This window comes from Scyliorhinus canicula, chromosome 17 (assembly GCF_902713615.1).
Source record: "Scyliorhinus canicula chromosome 17, sScyCan1.1, whole genome shotgun sequence".
NCBI classification, from domain to species: domain Eukaryota; kingdom Metazoa; phylum Chordata; class Chondrichthyes; order Carcharhiniformes; family Scyliorhinidae; genus Scyliorhinus; species Scyliorhinus canicula.
Window position 1 is genome coordinate 66,336,915 of NC_052162.1, and position 25,843 is coordinate 66,362,757.

Genomic DNA, 25,843 nt, shown 5'->3' on the forward strand with positions numbered 1-25,843 from the left:
GAGAGGCAGCAAACAAGAACCGTGCCAGACGCCAAACAGTTTGCAATACTGCCGGCCTGCTCCCATAGCGGAAATCGAGCTCTTGTCATAACGTGGCGAGAAACCAATTATTTGTTGGATTTGTTTGTTTACTGACACGTGTACCGCGGTACAGTGAGAAGTATTTTTCGGCGAGCAGCTCAAACAGATCATTAAGTACATGAAAAGAAAAGAAAATTAAAATAAAATACATAATAGGGCAATACTTAAGCCCCATTTTCATACAATTTATGAGAGCCATCTCATATCCAACGGCCTCCCGTCGTTCACTGCCTCCCCAGCAAGTGGTCACGCTGACGCCGATTAGTACTCCTTTTGAAAAAACCTGAACCTGGCAGCAGGGCTCCTGTGGAGAGTCGTGGAGGCGAGTAGCCATCTTTGCTCACAGGCAAAGAGCCCCGGGGCGAAGGGGGGTGGGTGCTGAGTTTGCCACCCCTGTACTCGGTGGGTGGGGGGGACTTTCGGCTGTGGGGGTCGGGGCCCCTCCGCAGAGGTGGACCGTGGCACTGGAAAGGCAACCAGGAGGCAACCGCACACGGCACCACCATGCCAATACCTGGATCATGTGTACCCGTTCCTGGGGAAACCCTTGTCCCTGCCTGTCTGCCCGACCGACCACCCATAACACCCCACCCTGCAAGGCCTCTGGCCATGTGGCTGAATGCTATCACTAATAGGGAATTGGCAATCTTGGTTAAGTGAGCACTTCACACAACCCAAGTGGATCCCCTGTGGGTGGGCGGGCCATGTAGCATGTGGGAGTCATTGCCCAGCATTCCAATCACACCTTGATGCCTGGATACTGTGCTTGAACACTGAGGCAGGCAACAACACACACAAAGCAGCCAACATCTGAACACCCAAGGGACGGAATACAATTCCGGGGACGTGGCCACAGCCAGAGGGTAGGTGAGTACCACGGGGAAGGGGGGACGACTGGAGAGATGGGCCAAGGGTTCAGAGGGCAGCCTGCACTGTGGAAGAGGCATCATACTAGTTGTACACAAAGGTGTTTATTATGCTTTACAATTCCCCACCCTCCCGATGGTGCTGTCCCAACCCCCATCCCCTCATCCCCTACCTACCCCCCCCTCCCCCTCACCCCTCCCCCGGTACCCTCAGTGATCCTCAATGTGTTTTGCCTTCCTAGCTCTACCACTACATCTAGGTGTGTCCCCAGGATGCACATAAGAGATGGAGGCAGCCAGCCGCTCACCATGTCCCATGCCCTTCGATGCCCCGGCGGGCGTCCTCTGGGGGCTCTGAGGCTGGAGAGACCTGGCTCAATTGTTGGTAGCACATACACAGCTGTGCAACTCCTTCCGTGTGCTGGCTGTGAGACACTGCCGCATCCAAGGAGTGGAACGCGAGGGAGTTGGTGACCACCATCCCCACTCCATGGGACTCCCAGCAGCACCCTTACCTCCCCGTCAGTGCCCACAGGGCCCTGGGGTTCACCTTGGGATGGAGCCACCACCTGTGACTGGAACAAGCTTCGCACTGCCTCGGCTATGCCCATCTGAGAGCAGAACATGTCCCGCAGAACCTCATGAAGGTCAGCCTGGTACTGACTGGGTGACATCCCCCAGCGAGGCGGACATTCTGCCGAGACCTTCAGCCATGGTCGTCACTGACTGCGCAATGCCTTGGACACCTTCACTAATGGTGTCGACTTCATGCACCAAGCTCTCCACTGCAGTCGTTACTCTTGCAGTGCTAGCCTCGGTGCCCAGCATGGACGGTGACATTTCCTGCATCCGTATCCTCTCTGAATCCTACAATCGGTGATGGATCTGCTGGAGTAATGCTGGCTTCTCCCTCTGAATGTCCCGGCCGCACCCTATCGTCTCCGTCAGCTCCGGGATGACCTCTTCCACAGGCTCAGCATCAGGCTGGGACACAGGTGGGTCCTGGGATCCAGCAAACATCTGTCTTACCTGGGTGTTCCTGCCTCCACCTGCTGTACATAAGCAGCAGTGTGGTGCTCACCAGATTGTACACCAGAAGCCTGACCACTAACAGATCCCACCGACATGTGTGTATCTGCACTGGTGGAGGGTGGGAGCTGTAATACGGCTAGTTCAGTGGCATCCTCGGAGCTCTCCTCGGAGGTGGTCTGGGAGGCTGGAGAAGGTGCCACCCGTGATTTGCTGGTGCTGTCGGCTGGAGGAACTGCAGGAGAATGGACATGTGGTCATTTGAAGGGATGGGTCAGTCAGTAAGGCAATAAAAACTCACGTTTGACAGGTCCTCCGGATGGGGCCCAGAGGTTCCTCATCTCAACCAGTCTCTGCGTTGGTGACCGCCCTGTCCTCGGCCACATCAGTCATCTCCAGGGCCCGATCCTCGAAGGTGGTGGGGATCTGATGTCTGGCGCACCACTGCCAGTCTGGGCCCTCTGCCATCGATTGTGGGAGAGTTTTGCCTGAGCAGACACAGAGAGGGCATCATTAGCCATATATGTTATCCACAGTCATGGGAGGTGTCATAATGTCCACTCAAGTATATAATGAGATGCAGACAGGCAGTGATTGACACCATAGGATGACCAGTAAGCATACAACACAGTGCAGCCAATCACCAGACAGGACACTACCGCTATAAAGCCAGAGGGCACTAGGTTTCCCGCGCTCTCTGGACCCAGCCACTGAGACAGTCAGAGTCCACGAGCTAGCAAGTGCAAACACCATGCGGTAGCTAGTAAGTCTGGTCAGGCTCCTATTAGGTCTCCAGTCAGTTCAGTATAGTGTCGGCCCACAGCTGAATATGTTTATCAAGCGAGATCCTGGTGAATCAGCTGGTGAGCCTTCATTTGCGGCGAGAAGCCCGTGAAGCCTCGTTAAGTGGACCAATTAACGTTGAATAGCATTGCCAGCCTCGCAGGGTCGAGCGCTGGGTGCTCGTGGAAATTCCCGCTCGCTGCAATCACACCCTATATCTACTTCCTACTAAAATCAGGGTGGTGGGGCATTGGTGTCTACTCAGTTGTGCTGTCCAGTGTGGGTCATTGACCTTCTTCCTGCACTGGTGGCCAGTCCTCCTGACCACACTCCCCGAGCTGGCTTATTTCAATTATTTCCAAACATTTATGTGGAGATGGTGTTGCAAAAACTGACGGATTTAGTACTAACTTCCAAAATGTCGCTTTGCCAAATTAGTCATCCCAAAGGAAAATAATTACATCTTAAACAGTACAATAACTGTTAGCTGTTACTCACCTCATTTGGATCAATTTGGTCAGCCCAAAGTAGGCCAGAATCTCTTGGATTTCACTCATGCTGAAACTATGCAAAGGTTTTGGTCAGTGTCTAAATCGCCGAGTACTTTTCATTGTGCCACATGTCAGAATGTGTACAAATGGCACCAACAGACATGTCTTCTGCCTTGGCACCTTGTTCTCAGAGCTTTTGCCTCTGCTATTCCTCTTGCCTTAGGTAATTTGGACGTTCTGAAGTCTCCCTCAGTCTACCCGAACAGGTGCCGGAGTGGGGCGACTGGGGGCTTTTCACAGTAACTTCATTGCAGTGGTAATGAAACCTACTTGTGACACTAATAAAGATTCTTATTATTATAACAGAGGTACATCCATCAGGAAGGCCATGCCAGCTGCATAGTGCTTCTGAACTTGCGCAGAGAAAAGGGGTCCTTATCATTTCATTACATAGCACTTTGGTTGCATTTAGATCAAGTCCTGTTTAAAAAAAACATTCAAACAAATCATGAATTAACCAGAAGTCTCAGTTGCGCTGATATTAGATGAGCTGCATACGGAATTCCTGTGTAAATCTAGATAAGTGCATCATTTGTATAAATCTGGGAAACTCACGCAAACTGATCTTTTGCAGGGAGAGTCCAGCTGTATAAAATAGGCCGTGGTGCTGCCAGGTGTATCTCCGAGGCGGTGCAAAAGATCAAGGAAATTCCAACATAACGGGCGAGATTTAACGGAAATGAAACAGAGTCCCATGTCGGGTGCATTTAGCTGGACGTTTCCCGGCGTTTGCAGCGTTGAGAACGACCCTGCTATTAAGCAGAACTCTGCTTCATTTCTGGACCTCAGCAAGGAACACCCCCCCCCCCCCCCCCCCCCCCACCCAAGTGTAGCTCCTGGGCTGGCACTGCTATGGTTCCAGGCTGGCAGTGCCATGGTGCACAGGTGGTATCAGGGGTGCCAGGGTACCACCCTGCCCAGAGCCCAATGACCTAGGGGCTCCCGATCATCTGGAAGAGCACCCTAGCCTAATCCATGTTTTTTTTAATATACTTTATTCATAAAATCTTTAGTAAACATTACAGAACATTTTGAATTGTTATGACTGTACATTTCCTCCAAAGTTACATAGCCACTTAACTTTCTTCCATTCAATTGGGATGATATCTCACACATTTCCCTGTTTACATTACAATTCTTTCTTAATTATTTACATCGTCATGTTTCTTTTATACATTGGAGTGTTAATGACCCAGACCGAGGGGTTTTACACTGTTACCAATCCCTTGGTGTACATTTGCTGGGAAGACCTTACACAGTGGCCTTTCCCCATTGCGTCTTGGCGGCGGCTGCCCCAAGCTTGAGTGGGTCCCTCAGCCCATAGTCCTGGACCTCGAAATATGCCAGTCTGCAACACTCGGTCGAGGACAGTTCTTTGCACTGGAAGATCAGCAAGTTTCAGGCAGACCAAAGAGCATCTTTCACCGAGTTGATGACCCTCCAACAGTCCGTGGAGCACAGAGTCCTGTGTCACAGAGCTGCTCAGGATGAACCTTGACAAATATCACTGCATCTCTCTCCAGACCTTCTTTGCAAAGGCACATTCCACAAGGAGGTGGGCGACCGTCTCATCTCCCCCGCAGCCACTCCGAGGGCAGTGTACGACGGTGCTGAGACTTTGGGTGTGCATGAAGGATCTGACGGGGAGGGCCCTTCTCACCACCAGCTAAGCTAGGTCTTGGTGCTTGTTTGACAGCTCTGGTGATAAGGCGTTCTGCCAGATGACTCTGACAGTCTGCTCAGGGAACCATCCAACATCCTCCACAGTCTCCTTTTCCCTAAGGGCCTTGAGGACATTACGTGCAGACCACTGTTTCATTGCCTTGTGGTCAAAGGTGTTTTTCTGAATAAATTATTTCACGACGGGCAGGTAATACAGCACGGTCCAACTACTTGGAGCGTTCCGCGGCAATCAGGCCAGACCCATCCTTATCCATATTGGTGGAGACTAATGCTAAATGGAGCTCCCTCCGGTCTCTCAAGTGCAGGGGTTAGATCCCACACTTTGGGGAACTCTGGCGAGAGCATATTCAAGGGAGCCTGACTGCACTCTTAAATATGCAAATCTCGGTCCTGACCTCCAATCGTTAGATTTCACGAGGCATGAGGCGGGTAAATCTCACGAGAGGCCTCAGGCACACCCCCTATGTTGAAAACTAGTTATGTCTGAACTCCTTCTGAAAATTGTAGTGAGACCCTGCTTTTGTGCTGACTAACCAGAAAGTCTAGATCTCCATTGCTGCCCATATCTCACATCAAGATCTCAATTGTAGCCCATATGCTGGTCTGCAGGGTTCCATGGGCTCCTGTCTCAGTAAATTAAATCATCATTTCCTTTTAAATGCCTCCACCATCTTTCTCCAGCCTAACGTCAATGGGCGGCACAGTCGCACAGTGGCTAGCACTGTTGCTTCACAGCTCCAGGATCCCAGGTTCAATTCCTGGCTTGGGTCATTGTCTGCGGAGTCTGCACGTTCTCCCCGTGTCTGCATGGATTTCCTCCGGGTGCTCCGGTTTCCTCCCACAAGTCCCGGAAGACGTGCTTGTTAGATGAATTGGGCCTTCTGAATTTTCCGTCCATGTACCTGAACAGGCGCCGGAGTGTGACGACGAGGGGATTTTCACAGTACATTCATTGCAGTGTTAATATAAGTCTACTTGTGATGCTAATAAAGATTATGATTATGAGATCAGCTTTCGATTGGACTTCCCAGTACACACCCTTCTGTTTTCTCACTCCTCGAGCATATGTACCACTCTCTTGGGCCACTACGCACCCTTCCCTTCTGGAATTAATTCTCTCTAGCATTTCCATCTAGTCATCTCCTACACTGCTTACTAAAACCTTTGTAAGGCTCTTCTGCCCCATGCTTTCATCTCCCACCTCAGCCCCTCTTCACCTCCTGCTCAGTGTGTATGCTTTGTCCACTGCCCAGTAAAAGTAATTTGAGATATTTGTCTGTGTATGATGAGTGCTGTAGAAATGCACATTGATCCAATAACCCAATGGACCTGACTTCGCAAATTCCTAAAGTAAAGGAACCGCTGCAGTAAAACAAGTCATTTATTTAGAAAACATTCTGTAGAAGAAATATTCTATAGTTCCATACTGATTACCAGACCTTCGATGAGATTTCCATTCTCATAGCTTGTTTCAAATGTATGAAAAATAAACTTACATGTAGATCATTCAGTCAATGTGGAGAACCCTATATTGCTATTGTTGGAAGTTCCCTCAAAATAAAATGAACGGTCATTCATTAGTTGCATAAAAACTGCTTTTTCAACTAGTTCTTACATCTGTAACAGCCGTTCTGAGATTTAATCATGTGTCGTACTCATTGAATATACAGCTTTTTTAGTCTACCCATTTGTCTTACAGCCCTAAATGTCTGTGTACATTACAGATCTCAGTTTAGCAACATATTTACCTGTGTAGATTTATCACCAATGATTAAGTTAAAAATTGGGACTGTTTATACAAACATCATAAATCTTTATCAGACAGTTTTTTTCCCCTCATGTAATCTTAAAAAACAGATTGGTCAACAAATGTCCAAGCATGACACGAAAATGTGAGTGAATAGCACCTTTTAATCCTTGAATAACAATATAAGTATCCTTAGGTGCTTTCTACCTTGTAGCTCTAATGAGAGAGGGAATTTGAATGCCAGTGTGACCTAGGTTGGAGTTCAGCAACTCTTAATTGGGAAAATGGGAAGAATTGGTCGAGTTTGCAGAGGCCATCAGAAAGGACAGTAACTGGATAGGGAGGATGTCCTGCCCACGCCACAGAGCGCACGCAGCTCAACTGTGGGGTGAGCATTTAGTAGCAGAGAAAATTTGGTCATCTGACTGGAATATGAGGTAAAAAGGTCATCTTGGGTCAAATGTGACACCAATGTTGTGAATAGAATAGTTTAATCTCAGAGCGGGAAGGGATTGGTAACTGAGGTACAGAGTTTGGAGTTGGGCCTATAAGCAATGGCTTCAGTTTCCCAATATCTAATTGAAGGACACTTTTGTTCATCCAATACTATATGTTGGATAAGTAGTGGAGGAGTTGACAGGGTGGTGGTGAGGAAGAGTTGTGTGTCATCAGTGCACATGTCAAAACTAAGGGGGTGCATTCTGATGATGTCACCGAAGGGCAGCATAGAACATAGAACATAGAACATAGAACGATACAGCGCAGTACAGGCCCTTCGGCCCTCGATGTTGCACCGACATGGAAAAAAAAAACTAAAGGCCATCTAGATGAGAAATAGCAGGGGGGCCAAGGATATATCTTTGGGGTGTTCAGTCAGCATCAGCCATGGCCGAGCGCCTAGACAGCATGTTTAAATCACTGCGGGACGTGTCCTTGATGCAGGTGGACCTTTCCGAGGTGCTGCAGAGCAGATCTTGGTCTCAGGTGGGAAGTGTCAGGAGGTTGCAGAGCACGTTCCAGATGTTGGGGAACGTGTCCCAGTCTCAGATGGGCATTCCCGAGATGCTGCGGAGTAGCGGCACTATGGGGTGGCACGGTGGCACAGTGGTTAGCACTGCAGCTTCACAGCTCCAGGGACCTGGGTTCAATTCCGGCCTTGGGTCACTGTCTATGTGGAGATTTTGCGTTCTCCCTGTGTCTGCGTGGGTTTCCTCCGGTTTCCTCTCACAGTCCAAAGATGTGCAGGTTCATAGAATCATAGCATTTACAGTGCAGAAGGAGGCTAGATGGCCAATTGAGTCTGCACCAGCCCTTGGAAAGAGCACCCTACCCAAGCCCACACCTCCACCCCATCCCTCTTACCCAATAACCCCACCCCACCTTTTTGGACACTAAGGGCAATTTAGCATGGCCAATCCACCTAACCTGCACATCTTTGACTGTGGGAGGAAACCGGAGCACCCGGAGGAAACCCACGCAGACATGGGGAGAACATGCAGACTCCGCAGAGACAGTGACCCAAACCAGGAATTGAACCTGGGACCCTAGAGCTGTGAAACAACTGTGCTAACCACTGTGCTACCGTGCTGCCCCTTAGGTTAGGTGGATTGGCCGTGATAAATTGCCCCATAGTGTCCAAAAGGTTAGGTGGGATTACTGGGTTAAGGGGATAGGGTGGAAGTGTGGGATTAAGTCGGGTGCTCTTTCCAAATGCCGGTGCAGGCTCAATCAGCAGAATGACCTTCTTCTGCACTGTAATTTCTATGTCCCAGATCCTGGGGGATTTGTCCCAGTCTCAGGTGGGCCTTGCCAGGGTGCTGCGGAGCAGATCCCAGCCGCACGTGGGCATCGTTGAGGCACTCCAGAGCATGTCCTGGTCGCTGAGGAACAAACCCAGGTGGACATGGCCAAGGCACTGCACAGCATGGCCCACACAAAGTGGCATCCCTGAGCACATCAACACCATGGTGCAAACATTGGGGAGCCGCCTGGGCTGGCAGAGCCAAATGATGCAGGGGCATACGGATATCAAACCAGCTGAACCCCCAGGGCCCTACGGGCACTGGTTGGAAGGAGGGAGCGCTCATGGCCAACCAGGAGACCTGATAGGGAGATGACAGCCGTCGGCAGCTCTCCCGAGTCCACCCCCTCATAACGGTGTGTCTCGCGGTCAGCGTGTAGAACAGGGTGGCATGGCATGGTATGTGCCATCGCCAAGTTGGCAGGGGACCTCTTGCCCCAGGCCCTCCAGAGGACGCCCACCAGGGACGTCAAAAGCCACAGGACACGGTAAGCAGCAGGCGTCTCTGGCTGGTGTCTCTTTAATTAGGGGATCTAGGGGGGTGGGGGGACACCTCAGCTCACTCCTGTACTGGTGGGAGCCCCAAATGTTTAGTGGGGGGGGGGTTCTGAATTGTGCTGCAGGAGGCCCGGCCGTGGACCAATCGGGCTGTCCTTTCAAAGTAGCGACCTGATAGCGAGATTCCCTGAGGAATCCCTCGGAATCCTCGCCAGGCAAAAATCTGCATGGCTAAGGGTTGGGAATAGCTTCTTTATTTGCGCTCAATCATGTGTAAATCAGCTCTGGCAGGAGACTCCAAAAACGGAGAATCCTGCCCAATGTCGAAACTGGATGAATGTAAGCTTCAGCTTTGCAAATCCTTACCACGTAATTTGGGACCAAAATAAAAATGGGCAGAAATATTTCAGACTACAAAACACCAGAGAAAAACATGTTCCTAACCAGTGTTTACAATTTTAAATTCTTTTCCATCAAGCAGCTAACATAAACCTGAAATTATTTTTGTTTAAACTCTTCTAATCATACACACTGTTCTCAAAGGAGATGAATGTTATTAATCAAAGTGCTATTGACAAGCATTAGAGCAGTACAATGGCCAGATGAAAACATGAGATTCAAACCTATAGCAGTGCTGGAACTATTGATGCCAATGGCCCTCCTGGGGATGTGCACTGCTTCCAGTACAGCAACTCGAGAGGGACACTTACATAGATGTCTCTGCAAGTGCTGGAGGCAACTGAATTGATACCATTATGGGCAGCACGGTAGCACAAGTGGCTAGCACTGTGGCTTCACAGCGCCAGGGTCCCAGGTTTGATTTCCCGCTGGGTCACTGTCTGTGTGGAGTCTGCACGTTCTCCCCGTGTCTGCGTGGGTTTCCTCTGGGTGCTCCGGTTTCCTCCCACAGTCCAAAGACATGCAGGTTAGGTGGATTGGCCATGATAAATTGCCCTTAGTGACCAAAAAGTGGTTATTGGGTTACGGGCATAGGGTGGAAGTGAGGGCTTAAGTGGGTCAGTGCAGACTCGATGGGCCAAATGGCCTCCTTCTGCACTGTATGTTCTATGTTCTATTATGAGTCACACAGCCCGACCACCTGATGTGATGTCCACTTACCAAATTTGTACTGCTCAGGTCCACTCAACAAGTTTGCACATAACTCACATAAAATCAAGCATTTAGCTGCAAGACAGACCCTGCACTAACATTACTTAACAGTGAGACACCAGAATTGTTCTGTTGTACAGTGCCTAAAAATGCTCCGGGGCGCAAATAATAATCTTTGGCGTATCCCACTTGACACAACCTGCCAACACGAGAATGACCCATTTATTACTGCTCTCGTTCAGCTGAATTTAATGTCCCGCCCTCCACCTATACACCCCTTGTCCTTGATTGGACAAGGGGGTGTAGGATGTACATCCTGCTTCCCTCCCCGGTATTTAACTAGTGGCAGGCGGGGGACAGGCCATCCCAAGGAGACCGCACAGCAATCCCTGTGGGGTACGCCAATCGCCTTCTGGAATGGGGTGGGGTGGTTCCCTTTTTCCTGGCACAGCCCTCATCCATGAGCACTTTGTGCCTGATCCAGGGACCCCTCCCCCCACTCCTCTTGCAGGAAGCCACCCCCTCTGCATGTGGTTCTGATCCTCCCACCCTCCTATCACATTCACAGCTCTCCAGGAATCCATTGCCAGTGATCCCTGGTGAAGGTTCCATTGTAGCACCAGCTTGGTTACCGTTCCCATTGGTGCTGCAACTATGTTACTGGCCAGCAGTTCTGAGGAGTGGAATTTCCACCATACTGGAAGCTTAATCGGATAGAAAGTTTGATGCTGCACTGATAAATGTTTGAATGGAATGTAATAGCACGGGCTTCTCAGAAGAAAGCGACATGGGGCTCCCACTGGTTCTCGAGGTGGTGGGCAAGAACTCCATTGCCCATATTAAACCCGAGCCTTTGTTTCTTCTCTGGTTATCCTTCAACCTCAAGGTCTCCAGTGCTGTATCCATTTGTCTGGAAGTTCTCCCTGCCCTGCTTTTCCCTTTTGCTTATATAGAATTGCAGCGATAGTATTCAGCAACTGCCCCTAGGCAGTTAGTGCAGCTTCTCTTTGAGAGGGAGAGACTGCCTTTAAAAACAGAGGGTTGGCTGCGTGATATGCTTTCTGCACAATGCTGTTCATGTTTCCCATTGAACATAGAGGCAGCCATCAACACATAAGATACTTAGCTCAATGCTAATATCAGGTAAATGATATGGCAGCACCAAATTCACATGCTGCCTACTTCCACAGGGACTGGTGCAAACAGGTCGCAAATCAATACGCTACACCTGAAAAGCAGCGGCACACTGGGCTCGACAGAATTGCTGACCTGCTGGCTGCATTAATTTTTATAACATTTTGAGATGCCATCTTTTGAAAACCCAGTTTCAGGTAAAGACAAACTTGTGATAGAACAGATGCAACTAATTTTGACAAATTTACTTCAGTGGTAGCTAAAAGAGGTTGAATTGATCACGACACAGATTAATGAGTTGAACTTTTAATTTTTCTTTTGAAAACATAAATTGGGCACATTATGCTGTGTGCATTATGAATTCAAAATGTTGTTAAGTTATCTATAGATTATTATAGTAAACACTCTTCGACTATTTTTGACCTCAGCCACATTAACTACTCAAATACGTCTGGCTGGCAGGGAGCTATTAGGCTTGTGTGTACATAGCAAAAAGCTGTCATATCTTTGAATGGCTGGGCCATGGTGGCAATTTATAAATCGATGGATGCTATCATCATTACAAATGCAGCAACAATTGTCTATCAAATCATGCGCTCATTGTTACTACATAGCAGTTGTGCTGGTCAAGACTCTTCTGACCCCCCTCTAATCCTTCACCTCACACATCTTTCCAGTAAAGCACTGCCAAATTTAACTCATATCATCCATATCCCAATACAAAAATGAATGTGGCCATAAGAGCCTGCCTGAAAATGCGAATGTAGAAAAATAAATAACCTGTCGTCCACATGCTCTCTTCAGCTATTCTGAAAATAGGTGTACACCAGCTTAAAACTCACTTCAATAGGCCATACTGACCCGGGGCAAGAGTCTGAAAAAAGCTTCCGAGAGACAAACAAACAATTAAAATACTCTGATCATTTGGCATATTGTTTTAATTATGGAATCACTGAAAAAAATTGAGTGGTTATTTTTGAGAACCTCAATGTTATCATCGCGGATCAAACCAGTAAACTGCTGGAGAAAATTGTGTATTAGGATTAAAAGGTCAAAAGAACACATTACTAAAACGAGACTCTGGCACCAGCCCACTTGTTAATGACTAAAATTGTGAGCTATGACCCAAAATGATCACAGATGTGTTTCAGAATCTCACTATTGGGATCTAGGCTGCAGACTGCCTCCTTCATCCAAAAGCATTTATGGAAATGTGACAGCAAACAATTTTAAAACATGCACTAAATTAAGTAAAAAGATGCCATGATTCCATTCCAATGAGATTGAAAGGAAACCCCGTACAAAATTAAAATCAAATAATTACACTGAAAAGAATTTGAAACCAGGTTCTGCCCTTGCAAACAAAACGGAAATGTATTTCTTACGGGATAGGCAGTCAATGAATAATGGGTGAGAGAGCAAGAGGTTATCTTATCATTGGAAAATCCTGCTGGAAATCGATGTGACCTCTGCTACTGTCATCCCAATTCCCACCCTTAGTGCACTGCCTGTCCTATTTGTCTTCTTCTAGAAGCTCAATCTAGTGTATGATCTCCTCCTGTTTCTCCAGGGACAGATTATCAGAATGAATCATACCTAGACTACTTTCACACGTTTATTTCCCTATGCTGATGGGGAAGGGTGGTGGTGATGGTGGGGTGTTGGGGGGGATGAAAACAATTTAAATGACAAGCTCCCTGTCAAACATACAATGTAGACTGAGTTAGAGATACCAGAGAATTCATTGTATTATGCTGCAAATCTTAAAACAGTGAATGGAACCAGCACTAGAAAAGAAAATCAAACCATGTCGGTGAATGTCTTCAGAGAGACAAAACTCTATTGTTATGATCAGATGAGAAGGGGTAAATGGCAACCCTTTTGCTCCCACTCATCGTTTCACTGCAATAGTTTTAAAAAAAAAGATATGCTTTCAATTCAGTGAGTATTTAACTGTTCATGCACGGTGACTATAGAAGACACAGACAGGTTTCCTGATGTTTTTAAAAGAGAATGGCTTTTATTGTGATTAATGCTTGATCTAAATAAAAATAATAAATATGTTCCAGCTCTCACACATAGAAAAGCATTCAAAGGCTCACACACACACACAACCACACACGCACACACACTTACACCACTAAGTTACAAAGTGGCAGGATAGATTAAGCAGCTTAACTTTCCAATGAAAGTCAACGGTATACAGATCGTGTCGATTAATTACTTGAATGGTCTTTCGATATTCTGAGTTGAGACCATTTGAAGATGTTGACAGATGATTTATATATTTTCTGGAGTCAGCAGCTGCTGGCTTGATTTTATAAAATCCCTGCAGTGTGTGGGTGGTCAAACAGCAGGCAGGGCTCGAGCCTGCATGCTGGATGGAGAGAGATAGGGAGAGAGAGAGAGAGACAACCTATCAGTTACCCAAACATGGTCATAGCAAGTTGATTCCCACATCCATGATTTAAACATGATTAGATTATGGCTAGAAGAGGTCACTTCTCAGCCAGGGTTCATTGTTCAAAGTGATTGCATCTGATGGCTTGTTCAACACCCAGTTTAATACATCGGTGATGGTATGGATATTTTGCAACTGGTCCATCCTGAACCATTCACTTTCCTCATATTTCTCTGATGGGTTCTTCTAGGCAGTCTGGCTCTTCTACAATGGCTTTGTAATTTGCAGGGTACAGTATGTTAATGTTCAGCAATCTCAGAAGCTGCTGGCTTAAGTCACAAGAAATGCTGTTGTTCCATTTTTAAAAAGTCAATCAGTGGTTTAAGCCCAATAAATAAATGAATAAAGTCATTTTTGATATAAAGCAATGCTTCATAACAATGCACTTCATTGGGTTTTCTTTCCATCACTGGATCTGGCCTAGTATAGAATGTCTATCGAGCCATCAAGGCGCCTAGGAACCAACCAGTCAGATCCACCAACAGGCAGAATTTCCACTCCCTCAATGCCCTATTGATCTGAGGCCGCAAGAGATTCCTCCATGTGCTTGCTCCTGGCAGCCATAACGCCTTTTATCCACCACCAGTCTCAGACCTTTACTCCAACACCCAAAATGTTTGGATGGATCCTGGGGAATAATTTACATCCCTTGAAATGATGGCTACCCTCTGCAGGAACCACCGACAGAGTCACAGATGCAGGATAACCGCTGCCACCTCCTGACTAGGACTGAGATGATCATTGAGCATCTCTCCCACGTTCTTCATAGCACAATTTCTCCACAGATGTTCAACCCCCTTTGTCCTTTTTCTCGCTCGCTATTCTGCTCTCTCAGTCATTTAGGTGCACTCTGGGTATCATCGTTCCACAGGATCAGATGGAAAATTGCAACTCCCATGGCAGCACAATCAAATTTAAGCATGAAGTCTCCAGTGCCAAGCAAAATACCCACTGCATACTGCTAATTGTAGCTGGCTGGGATAGTGTATACTGGCAGTGGTACACAGCCTTGGAGGCATTTCTATCTGAACAAATTCATGATGAATAAGATTTGTTTCACTTTCTTTCAGCACCACACCACCTCCCAAGTCGTATTTTATTTATGTCCAAAATTCTGTCTTTTAATAAATGTAACTTTAAATAAAATTCTACTAGTGAAAAATGTTCAAACTCTGATCATAGAATCTGAGGATTTACAGTGCAGAAGGAGGCCATTCGGCCCATCGGGTCTGCACTGGCCCTTGGAAAGAGCAACCCACCCAAGCCCACACCTCCACCCTATCCCCGTAACACAGTAACCCCACCCAACCTCCTTTGACACTAAGGACAATTTATCATGGCCAATCCACCTAACCTACACACATTGGACATTTTTGCGCATCAGTGAACAGAAAGTAGTTGAGCAGTTTGCCGTACCTTTGGCTCAAATAGTGACTTTGAAAAGATGAATTTGAGGGATTTAATTGATTTGATTCCTGCTTTTTAATTATCTTGGTTTGGAACTTTTTTGCTACTCTTGATAAGCCCATATTTGGACAGATGGGTATTTTACTGGCTTTTCGAGAGGAGTGACTTTTTGAATCACTATTTATTTTACCCTTTGGACTTGAAGCTTTGAGGTGTGTCTTTGGAGATGCAATGCCCCAAGGTCACACTTTCAAGCATGATGCCTTTAAAAGGTGTGAAATGACAGACTCAGACTTTTTCTGATAGCAAGTGACCATCTTAAATGATAATGAGATTTTCACAGCAGTTTTTGCTTCAATTTTCCAGTTCAATTCTTCTGACACATTTGTGTTGTTTGTAGGCACTGACAATTAAAACACACTGCCAAAGAGTTTATGGAAAACACTTGCTGGTCCCAATTCTATAAAACTCTTTCTAATTTTGAACTAGTTGTTCCATCAGCAATCATGGATGGAATTTAACATTGACAACAGGGGTCTCGCCTGATGGTTGGAGCACTAACAGGAGCACTGTGTTTAACAAGCCTGTGTTAGGCCATTCCAGGACCCTGGGGAGGAAATTCCCCCCCTCAAGAACTGCCGGCCAGAAGGTGGCAACTCTCCATTGCCGGCAGAGTCACCAGGATGAGGGACCCAGACCATGGGAGAGCGAAGGTGGATGGGGTCACAGGATTGGTGGCTTGGGAAGGGGAGGGCTTCAGGTGAAAGGGCAAGATGACAGCTCTCAGTGGGCTCCCACCTTCCTTGTGCCATGTCCCTTGATCTGGTACTGAGTGCCTTTAGGGGAACCCCTCCCCCACCGGTGAGCCTGCAAGCAGGCCTGGCAGGTCCTGATTTATAGACTCTTCAGGTGGTGACTCCCTGCCTGCATGAACACCTGCAACAGGATGACGCAGTTATAGAATCATAGAATTTACAGCACAGAAGGAGGCCATTTGGCCCATCAAGTCTGCTCCGGCCCTTGTAAAGAGCACCAATGTGAAAAAGGCGAATACATTTTTTTTTTAAAAGCCTCCACCCTATTCCCGGAACCCGGAAACGCCACTTAACCTTTTTGGACACTAAGAGCAATTTAGCATGGCCAATCCACCTAACCTGCACATCTTTGGACTGTGAGAGGAAACTGGAGCACCCGGAGGAAACAGTTAAACGTTCATTAATTGCATCTCAATCAGCATCCAGCTGGAGGACCATCCTTGGCACAAGGTTTAATCAGGCAGAGGTGGAAAGGAGACACGGTCCTCTCCGAGCAACTTTCCACCCAATTAAATGTCCCCCTGCCTCCAAAAACGCCGTCGGCTGTGGTGGGGGGAAAAATAACTACCTCTGCTTAAATTACATCATTGCAAAACATACTATTTGAGACAACTCAGGCATTTAAATATTCGCAACAGTTTTTGAAAAACTGATGATGGTTGTGGGGCTGGAGGGCTGCAGGAATTGGCCGAAGTAGAAAGAATGAGTAATTAGGGTGCAAAATATTCTGAGGTCTCACCAGAAAAAGGCAGGCAGGAATACAGAAGTTTCTTTCTTCTGAAGCACACATAGGGCCTGTTTCGGCAGCCTCGTCCCGCCAGACTTGGTGTCAGGACGAGGCCGTTAAATCTCGCGATAGGCCTCTCACCAGATTCGCGATGCCCAAAACACTTCGGGAGATTTAATGGAGTCTTGCGAGAGGTTGTGACCTGGATCTCACCCCCAAGATCTGCATATTTAAATGAGCCATTAGGCTCAATTCTATATGCGTTTTCAGGATTCTCCCGGTGCCGGGACCAAATGGTCACACCTGGGAGATCTCGCCAGGGTGCCGTTTAGTATTGTTTTCCACAAATGTGAACACGTCCTAATGGTAACTGGTGGGGTGGGGGGGGGGGGGGGGGGGCGGCTCCCAGGCCATTAGAGAACCCAGGTAGTCGGGAACAGGGCAGGGTGGCACCCTGGCACTCTCTATGGCACTCGCAACTGCCAGGGTATCAGGCTGACAGTGCCAAGGTTGCCAGCTGCCAGCGATTGGACCCGAGTGGGGGACCTTACCAGGTCCCGGGGGGGGGGGTGGGGGGGGGGGGGTGATGGGGTGGGGAAAATCGGGGCAGCCAGACAGAATGGCGCACCAATCTGCGAGGTATGGTCAAAATGGTGCACCAATCTGCGAGGTATGGTCTCGGCGGTGAGAAACACCCCCCATGGCCAAAATAAATGGCAAAGTGCCGTTGAATAGCGGGGTGTTTCTTGGCGCTGCAGCCACCAAGACACACTCCGCTAAACTCGCCAAAACTGGATATCGATTTTTTTTTTTTCCAGTTGAATTGCACCCGATGAATTTTTTTTGTGAAAAACAAAATTGATTTTGAAAAATAATTTGTTCCTTTTTTAAATCCTGGGCGCAATTCAACAGGAAAAAACCGGAGGCCTCTCGTGAGATTTACCGGCAGCGTCCTGTGTCGGGCGTGATGCGGCCATTAGATCACGCCACTGTCTTAATTCTCTGAATTCTCTGTGTGCTACACAGTTAATTACATACCACATTTGCTGAAAAATATTGTTTGTCTGGAAGCAACAGTGCAGACAGGCAGGCCATAGATTGTGCAAAATTCTTATGACCTTGTGTTTTATTAGCAGTGTTTGTTTTACATTGCAATTTTCAGGCTGTTTTGCAATAAATTATTTCATTGGTGACAGCAGTAGATTGAAGAAAAATACATCAGTTCAGGCGTCCAGCACAGCTCACCCTGCAGACACCCCGCAACTTTTCAGAGAGCAAGACATTAAAAAGAATTACTTTTCAAATGAGAAGAATACATTTAATAAAAAATGACAACCAACTTGTCGGTATCAAGAGGAACATAGATGGCTTCACTGCACCAAATTATTGGATTGGAGATGGATAAGCCAAAGCAGTTGGCTTGCATGAAAGTGTATTGGAATAGGAACAGCTGAAACTTTATTGATAATTTTACTTGAAACATTACAAAAGCATTGTAACCTACTAACGGTGGTAAATATGGAGCAGCGCTCATTTCAGTGGCACAATCAGAAATCTGGAAAATGGTCTATTTGGGGTTGGAAGTGCATTCTGTTCTGGTTGTTTGAGACAATCTGGCCCCATCCATGATGCTTTACTTGGAATAATAAGACCGGTTAGGCCATGGACATTTCTGGGCGCACTGTCTGTTTAACTGCCAGAAGGAGTGTTCTTCTCAGTGGCACAGTGGTTAGCACTGCTGCCTCACAGCTCCAGAGACCCGGGTTCAATTCCGGCCTCGGGTGACTGTCTGAGTGGAGTTTGCACTTTTCCCCCGTGTCTGCGTGTGTTTCCTCCGGGTGCTCCGGTTTCCTCCCACAGTCCAAAGATATGCAGGTTAGGTGGATTGGCTATGCTAAATTGTCTCTCAGTGTCCAAAAGGTTAGTTAGGGTTACTGGGTTTTGGGAATAGAATGGAGGTGTGGGGTTTAAGTGGGGTGCGCTTTCAAGGACCGGTGCAGACTCGATGGGCCGAATGGTCTTCTGCACTGTAGGGGTTCTGTGATTCCGTGATTTTCCTATGGTGGAACACCACTGTGAGGCTGATTTGAATTACAACAGGAGATTCAAACGCCCAGGCATGAATTCTCGCAAGGACAGAGGGAGACTCTGGCTTAGCAAACTGGTGCAGGAGCCCTGATTCTGGAAATCCTGCCTCTCGACCTGGAACCCATAATGGGGGCGGGTTGTAGTTTGCACACTCGTGGCTCAGAGAGACAGTCGTTAGAGCAACATTTTTGTTTTTATGGAGTGTATAGTTTGGCTTGAGGGGGACATAAGGGGCCATGGGGAGGACATGAGTTGGCAAGACGAGGGTGTGGGGAGTTTGAAAGAGTGTGAGGGGTAAGGGGTGGAAGGCTGTTTTTTGATGTCTTCCTTACAAGCCCCAAAGCACCAAGGCCGGCCTTTCAGACATCTTGCCTCGGCATTCCGCAGTCTTTATGGCTACGTCCACACTATTTCTGTGGACAGCGGACTCAACTCCTGTTAACACAACACCCCTCCCCCAGAACAAAAGTGAGAACATCTGGGGAACCTTCTCCCAAGGCGACTTTGCAGAGTCACTGCGCTCCACCTCAGTCGCATCTTCTGCTCCAAAGACAAGTAGACAATTACTTGGGCGATGGAAAGATATTCGACGGGTGCTCTGCCCCACCAGTTATCTGCCTCACCATGCTGGCGAGATGCTCCATTACGCTGGCCTATCAATGGGGTTTCCCATTGTGGGGCAGCCACACGCCGTCGGGAAACCCCGGGCGCCCGCAAAATGAAGCATCACGCCGGCGGAGTTTCTCCGCCGCACTAGATTCCTGGTTCAGCCTGCCGTCGGGATTCTCTGGTTTTGCCAGCTGGTCAATGGGGTTTCCCATCGTGGGGCAGCCCCATGCCGTTGGGAACCCACTGCTGGCAAAACGGAGCATCGCGACGGCGGAGAATCCAGCTCATTCCTCTTAATGTTATAAAATTCAGAGTAAAGCTTATAAAAAATACTGTCGGACCCATAAAAACATATTTCCTATGTTGGCTGGAGACGAAGGTATCTACTTCTGTAAAAATTCTTCTTACTGCTGATTACAATGGTTCAAGAAATGGATTTCAGTTTGTATATATGGCACCAACCTCCATTTTGTGCCTTTAGCTTTTTCCTCAATGATTGAAAAGAACTTGGAGGCAAAAGGCAGAGGTGAACAGCAGGAGTATATAAATTGTGCATTTCTACAATTAGTCTGTGATTCAGAACACAGATAATGTTATGAATGCAATAATTGAAGATCAATTTTCAGAGTGAAGAATGCTTGTGCAGAAATAAGAATTAAAGACCTAATTATGAGGCAATAATGGGAAATAAAGTATTGATCGGCAAGAAGTTTTAGGAAATCACAATATAAGCAATGTACATCTCAGTTTATGCTGTAAAAGGCCACAAACATGCAAACCCTCCACCACCGATGAACAGTGGCAGCCGCGTGTACCATCTACAAGATGCACTGCAGGAACTCACCAAGGTTCCTTATATAGCACCTTCCAAACCCATGACCACTCCCATCTAGAAGAACAAGAGCAGCAGATACCTGGGATCCCCACCACCTGGAGGTTTCCCTCCAAATTGCTCACCACCCTGACTTGGAAATATATTGCGGTTCCTTCACTGTCGCTGGGGCAACATCCTGGAACTCCCTCCCTAACAGCACAATGGGTGTATCTACACCTCAAGGACTGCAGCGGTTCAAGAAGTCAATTCACCACCACCTTCTGAAGGGCAACTAGGGATGGGCAATAAATGCTGACTTAACCAGCGACGCCCACATCCCGTAAATGAATTTTAAAACAGGAACCATATTAGCTTCTTGGGCGCTCTACCTCCTTTGAATGACTGTTGCATTTTCCAATGAGAGGTGATATATTTCTAAAGCCAGGCAGCCAAACTGGTGAATGTTTTTTTTGTTGCACAATGCCTTTTAATATTTACCAGCATGCATATATTCCACATAATAATACAAATTCAGTTACAAATTTTGAAAGAAACAGAGTTTTGACTGATATTTATTTATTGTACTGCTGTATCTTTGACAGCACAGCCCTGTGTTCAATCACAATACCTTCTTTATCCATGCAGTCAAATCTCTTCCAAGGGGAAGATGCATCTCATACACAATAAAAAAATATAACAGATGGACGGTATACAGTACTGTTACTTTGGGTTTATATGTGTACACAGCATGGCCTTGTTTGAACTCAAAACCAGATGGAAATCTATGCATCATTCTCTTGTTCATGAGTTTATACATAATCATGAGGAATGGAGGGTACATGAGGATGATTTCAACTGATTGATCTCTATGCCATAAGAAAATATACCTTATCTTAGCTTGATCAATCCAACCATGAACACTTGCTGCTCAACATAGGCTGCATGCACTAGCGTTTTACTTGTATGCACTCTGAAGATTCCATATTTCATCACTTAACTATTCATTCCAATTTTATACAATGTAGATGAGACTCAACTCGTGATGCCCACCATCAGAACCAGCATCGAGAAGTTTCACATGGCTGGACAAGCATTGCCGCCTGGGTTCCCAGCACCATTTTTATTTGCTGATGGACTGTCCTCAATAGAAACACTTCTAACCAATATTCAGGTAAACCTAAACGGCATGAAAAAGCTAGGGATAGAATATGAAAGAGTTTAGTTTGATGTTTATTGTGATCTGGAGTGCCCATCAAACCCCGTGCTTGTAATTTCTGGAAGAGAGTCCAACCAGGGAGACGCTACAGTCGCAGCAGGAAGGGACATACTTAAATGTTAATTTAAAATGCCTCATTATAAAATGGGGGAGAAAATTTCCTCGTATTTATAGAGAAATTATAATAATTAGCTAACTATAGTAAACACCAGAAAGCAGCGGTAGCAACAATTTTTCTTTATATAGTCACTTTAAATGTAAAAAAAATAGCCTATAGTGCCTCACAAAACATGAAAAGGAAATGGACACTAAACATTAATTGAGCTTACTCAAACAGGTGGATTTTGAGGAAAAGGAGAGAAATGTAGAGCCATATTTAATGGAGGCAACAAGTGTCTCCCCTGCTGGCTGGAGAGTCAGGAAGAACCCTGTGTCAGCTCTTTTTAGAAAGCCCATTAAATGTATGTCAGGCATTTAACTGGAAAGCGACAGGCTTCCTTGGGATCAAGGACCCTGGGGGCAGAAGTCCCACCCACAGAGAACTGCCAGCCAATCAGAGGCTGGTATATTTTCATTGCCCGACAGTGCCACTGTAGAGACGGTGGCTGATGCCAGTTCTACACCTGCACAGGTGAGTGAAAATAGAGGGGTGGAGATCATAGAGGGTTGGCAGCAAGCAGCATCGTGATGGCTCTCATGCAACCGTCTTCTCGATGCCAAGTCCCATAATCACGAACTGAATGCCTTTGAAGAGGGCCCCCAGAAGCCTATAGGCACCTCTGACCGAGTTTACTTTTCGGGTTTCATGTACAGCCACCACTGGGTGAATACCAGCAGCAGCGGGACAAGGCCCTTTAGTGGGCATATGGACCTTGCTGCCAAGGACTTGAAAGGGTTGGAGGTGGGAAGGCAGAGGAGTGCCCATCCACCACCCCCTCGCTGGATTAAATACCCACCCAAACACCAAACCCACCACAGTGAAGGGCATTAAATTCCATCCATAGAGCAGAGATTAAGGAGAGAAATTAAGAACGTTGAGTCTAGGTGGGTAAATGCATGTCGACCAGTGATGAGGCTAGGGGTAGAGGGTAAACTAAAGTTCAGAATGAAAGTGAAGATGGGAAAGGAGGAAAATAAGTTACAAAAATAGGGAGGGGCTTTCAGAGTGGTAAACAGGCTCAACAAGTTCTCGTTAAAAAAGTCTTTCTCAGGGCTTTCACTCAGAAACTATTAGACTTAAGTTCTGGTAAAAAGATAGATAACAGAGTTCTACTTAATAAAATTCACCCATTTAGGAACAACAAATTGTTATGGCTAAAATAAATTCTCATAAGCAGACTGGCCCACAATCATGTCCCAAATTATCACAAATTACAATCCTTTAGAGAGTGCATTTTGTTTAACAGGCTTCCACCACCTTTCCACATATACAATACCGATTGAGCAATCCACTGGGATCTTACTTTAGTAACACAACAGGCATGAATATAATCCCTTCCTCCCACCAAAGGAGGCAGACCTAATCACTGAAAGCAGTGATGCAATAAATATGGAAAATTGTAGTTAATAATGATTAATTATATCATTAGCCATTCAACATCTCATGTGTTGCATAATAAATAACATTGACATGAGCCTAGTCTAATGAAACACTATTCTATTGATTTTAAATTATAAAATACATTTGGATAATGTTTGCAAACCCCAGCCTATTTAAAGGTGGAGAATTCAATTTAAATATGCTATAAAGAAAGTGTCAATTTCCAAGGCTGGCATGTTCGATATGTTGTTTCCCTTGATTAATAACAGTTTGTAGAATTTTTAAGGAACTTGTTTCTCTAATTTCAATACATGCCTTAAGTTTATTACCCCAACAGCTCAATGCTCGAGTTCACCAATGCTGTATTCAACAGATACAACATACTCAGAATCTCTTGGGCCATATTTTCTCCTACACAAGGTCCATTCAGACATATTTCCCCTTTTGGCAAAACTCATTGATTTACAAATCTGAGACATCACTTCCAGATGTGTGTCACTGTACCTACTCTTAACTTGCTCGAACTGGGTTACTCATTCGCTGGTCCCTCTCCTCCGGAAATGGTGACTGTTGTCGCAGGAACTGCTAACTCACCACATTTGTGTTTTTGCTATTCCTCTTCTTACTTCCACATACCTAAAAACTGTATTGTTCGAACTTTCCCCCCATCCACCCACGATTAGTCCAGCATTTCTTGTTCCATTTTTTCCTTCTACTCTTCAAACATTAAAATATTCTTTACACACGGATCATTAAGTTGTTCGAATTTTACACACTTTTTAAAAGATAGAAGACTTAAAAGGCACATTCAATTTCTGGACAATGCGCACCTGTTTTCTATATAATTTCTCAGCAACCTAGTTCTGAATTTGTTAATATAAACCCTTTAAAATGTTGCAGAATGATTCAACTTCAAAGTATGCATCAGGGCATCACGTGAATAGTGTTGATGTACTCTATTATGTGGAAGAGAATAGGTTTAGAAGTCACATCAGGCCAACTTACATTCAGACATTTGTCGTTCTATGCCTCAGGATCATTGACAAATAATTCCACTGGTATCCAATAGAAGATAACTTGACTGTCATGAGACATTTTGTGACCTGAGTTAAATCTTTATAATGATTCTGGACCAAACCAGATTCTCTTTCCCTATTTGTGAAAGTGTACCAGACCAGTGTAGGTTTGCTATTTTCACCCCAGTGCTTCACAAATTCCGAAGTCCCTCATTGCGATAATTTTTTAAAAAAACTTAGAAGTGCCCAATCATTTTTTTTCCAATTAAGGGGCAATTTAGTGTGGCCAGTCCGCCTACCCTACACCTCTTTGGGTTGTGGCGGGGGATAGGGGACGGGGGGAGGGGTAGGGAAGCCACACAGACATGGTGGGAATGTGCAAACTCCACATGGACAGTAACCCGGGGCCGGGATCGAACCTGGGTCCTCGGCGCCGTGAGGCAGCGGTGCTAACCACTGCTCCACCATACCACCCCTCTTTGCGATAATGATATGGCCCGTTCTTGACACGATTACAAAAATGTTTCGTTGTTTAAATGTCATACTTCCAGGGTACAGAACCTATGAAAATTATCTTTCTCCCAGAAGGCTGATAATCCAAAGCATTTGTTATTTTGTATATATTGAGAATGGAAATTAGATCATATTTAGTTAAATCAAATTACCTGATCGGAGGAGAACATTGAGAGGGGAATATTTTGCCATTGGAGGTGAGATCTCAAGAAAGCTTTGCTGTTTCAATTTGGGTGGTGAACAGTGCTGTACTCTGCCTGGGAATATTAATAGCCAGCAGGAGACAGTGAGATGACGAACAAAAAAAAAAGAAAAAACATTTTCTCCCAGAATTGTATTTAGGATCTCTACTGTATCACTGAGGTTTAGCTGCTCTTATTTCACCACAGTTCTATAATTGTACAGGGTCTGCTGAAGGTGGCTGTAGACAATGCACGCGTGCAGGAGAAGCAGATACAGCAGGAGAAGAAAGAACTCAAACTGGAACTGTTCAGGGAGAGAGAAATGAGAGAAACCTTAGAGCGACAACTCACAGCAGAACAGCACAATAGAGGTAAGGTCTCATGGAAATCAAGCAAGAGAAAAAGACAAAGCAGAAATGAAGCCGCCCATTCAAAGCTTAATGCTCTAGTTAGGTCTGAATTTACCTGGTTTGACTCTGTTTAGTGACAGAGGCAGTGGTAGTTGCGCAGGATGGAAAAGAGTGTCAGCCTCGTCAAGGCGAAAGCCGTTGAGGATGAATATAACTAAGCAAAGTCCTGACAATGGATTCCAGAGTGTGACATTGCCACTTTCCAGACTAAGTTCACTAGCATAGGTACCAAAGCTCATTGCTGTAGAACAGGAAATTATCCTCGGGTTAAAAACAAGTCTGAATTTTCTGCAGCAGCTTTCAGCTTAATCAAGTCTGAGTTAGATATTGTTTTCAATATTTGACAAGAAAATTCCATGACACTATTCATTGGCACCAGGGAGAAATCTTAGATCACCAAATTGTCATACCTTTCCCAAAAAGCATGAAACATAATGGATCTGGATGATGATTCTAATTTTTGAAGTGTAATTTTACCCTGACTCAGTCCAAGTACTTTATATTGATGAAAGCTGTACAAAAATGTGAGATGGTTTCATTAATATATAGTAACTCTGGACAATTTCATATCTAGTTAGTTGTTTTTTCCATACACAAAACCATTCTCTATTATCCCTATTGAATAGATCCCTGAATTTTGAATATACATTTGGTTGCAAAGTACACCTCTATAGTGCATAGTTTTATTACTGTGAGTGTCATTGTGGTCACAGTAAGAAGTCTAACAACACCTGGTTAAAGTCCAACTGGTTTGTTTCAAAG

At 45.9% G+C, this 25,843-nt stretch overlaps 1 protein-coding gene across 6 annotated transcripts in view; it reads left to right on the forward strand.

The window, feature by feature from the left end:
- dacha (dachshund a) overlaps positions 1–25,843 on the forward strand; it is a 468,304-nt gene that overhangs the window by 388,940 nt on the left and 53,521 nt on the right. For all 6 annotated transcript variants that reach the window (XM_038774441.1, XM_038774442.1, XM_038774448.1 and 3 more), the window contains 2 exons: positions 21,230–21,375; positions 24,895–25,042. In XM_038774441.1, the coding sequence (XP_038630369.1) occupies positions 21,230–21,375; positions 24,895–25,042 (294 nt within the window). The remainder of the gene's footprint in view (positions 1–21,229; positions 21,376–24,894; positions 25,043–25,843) is intronic.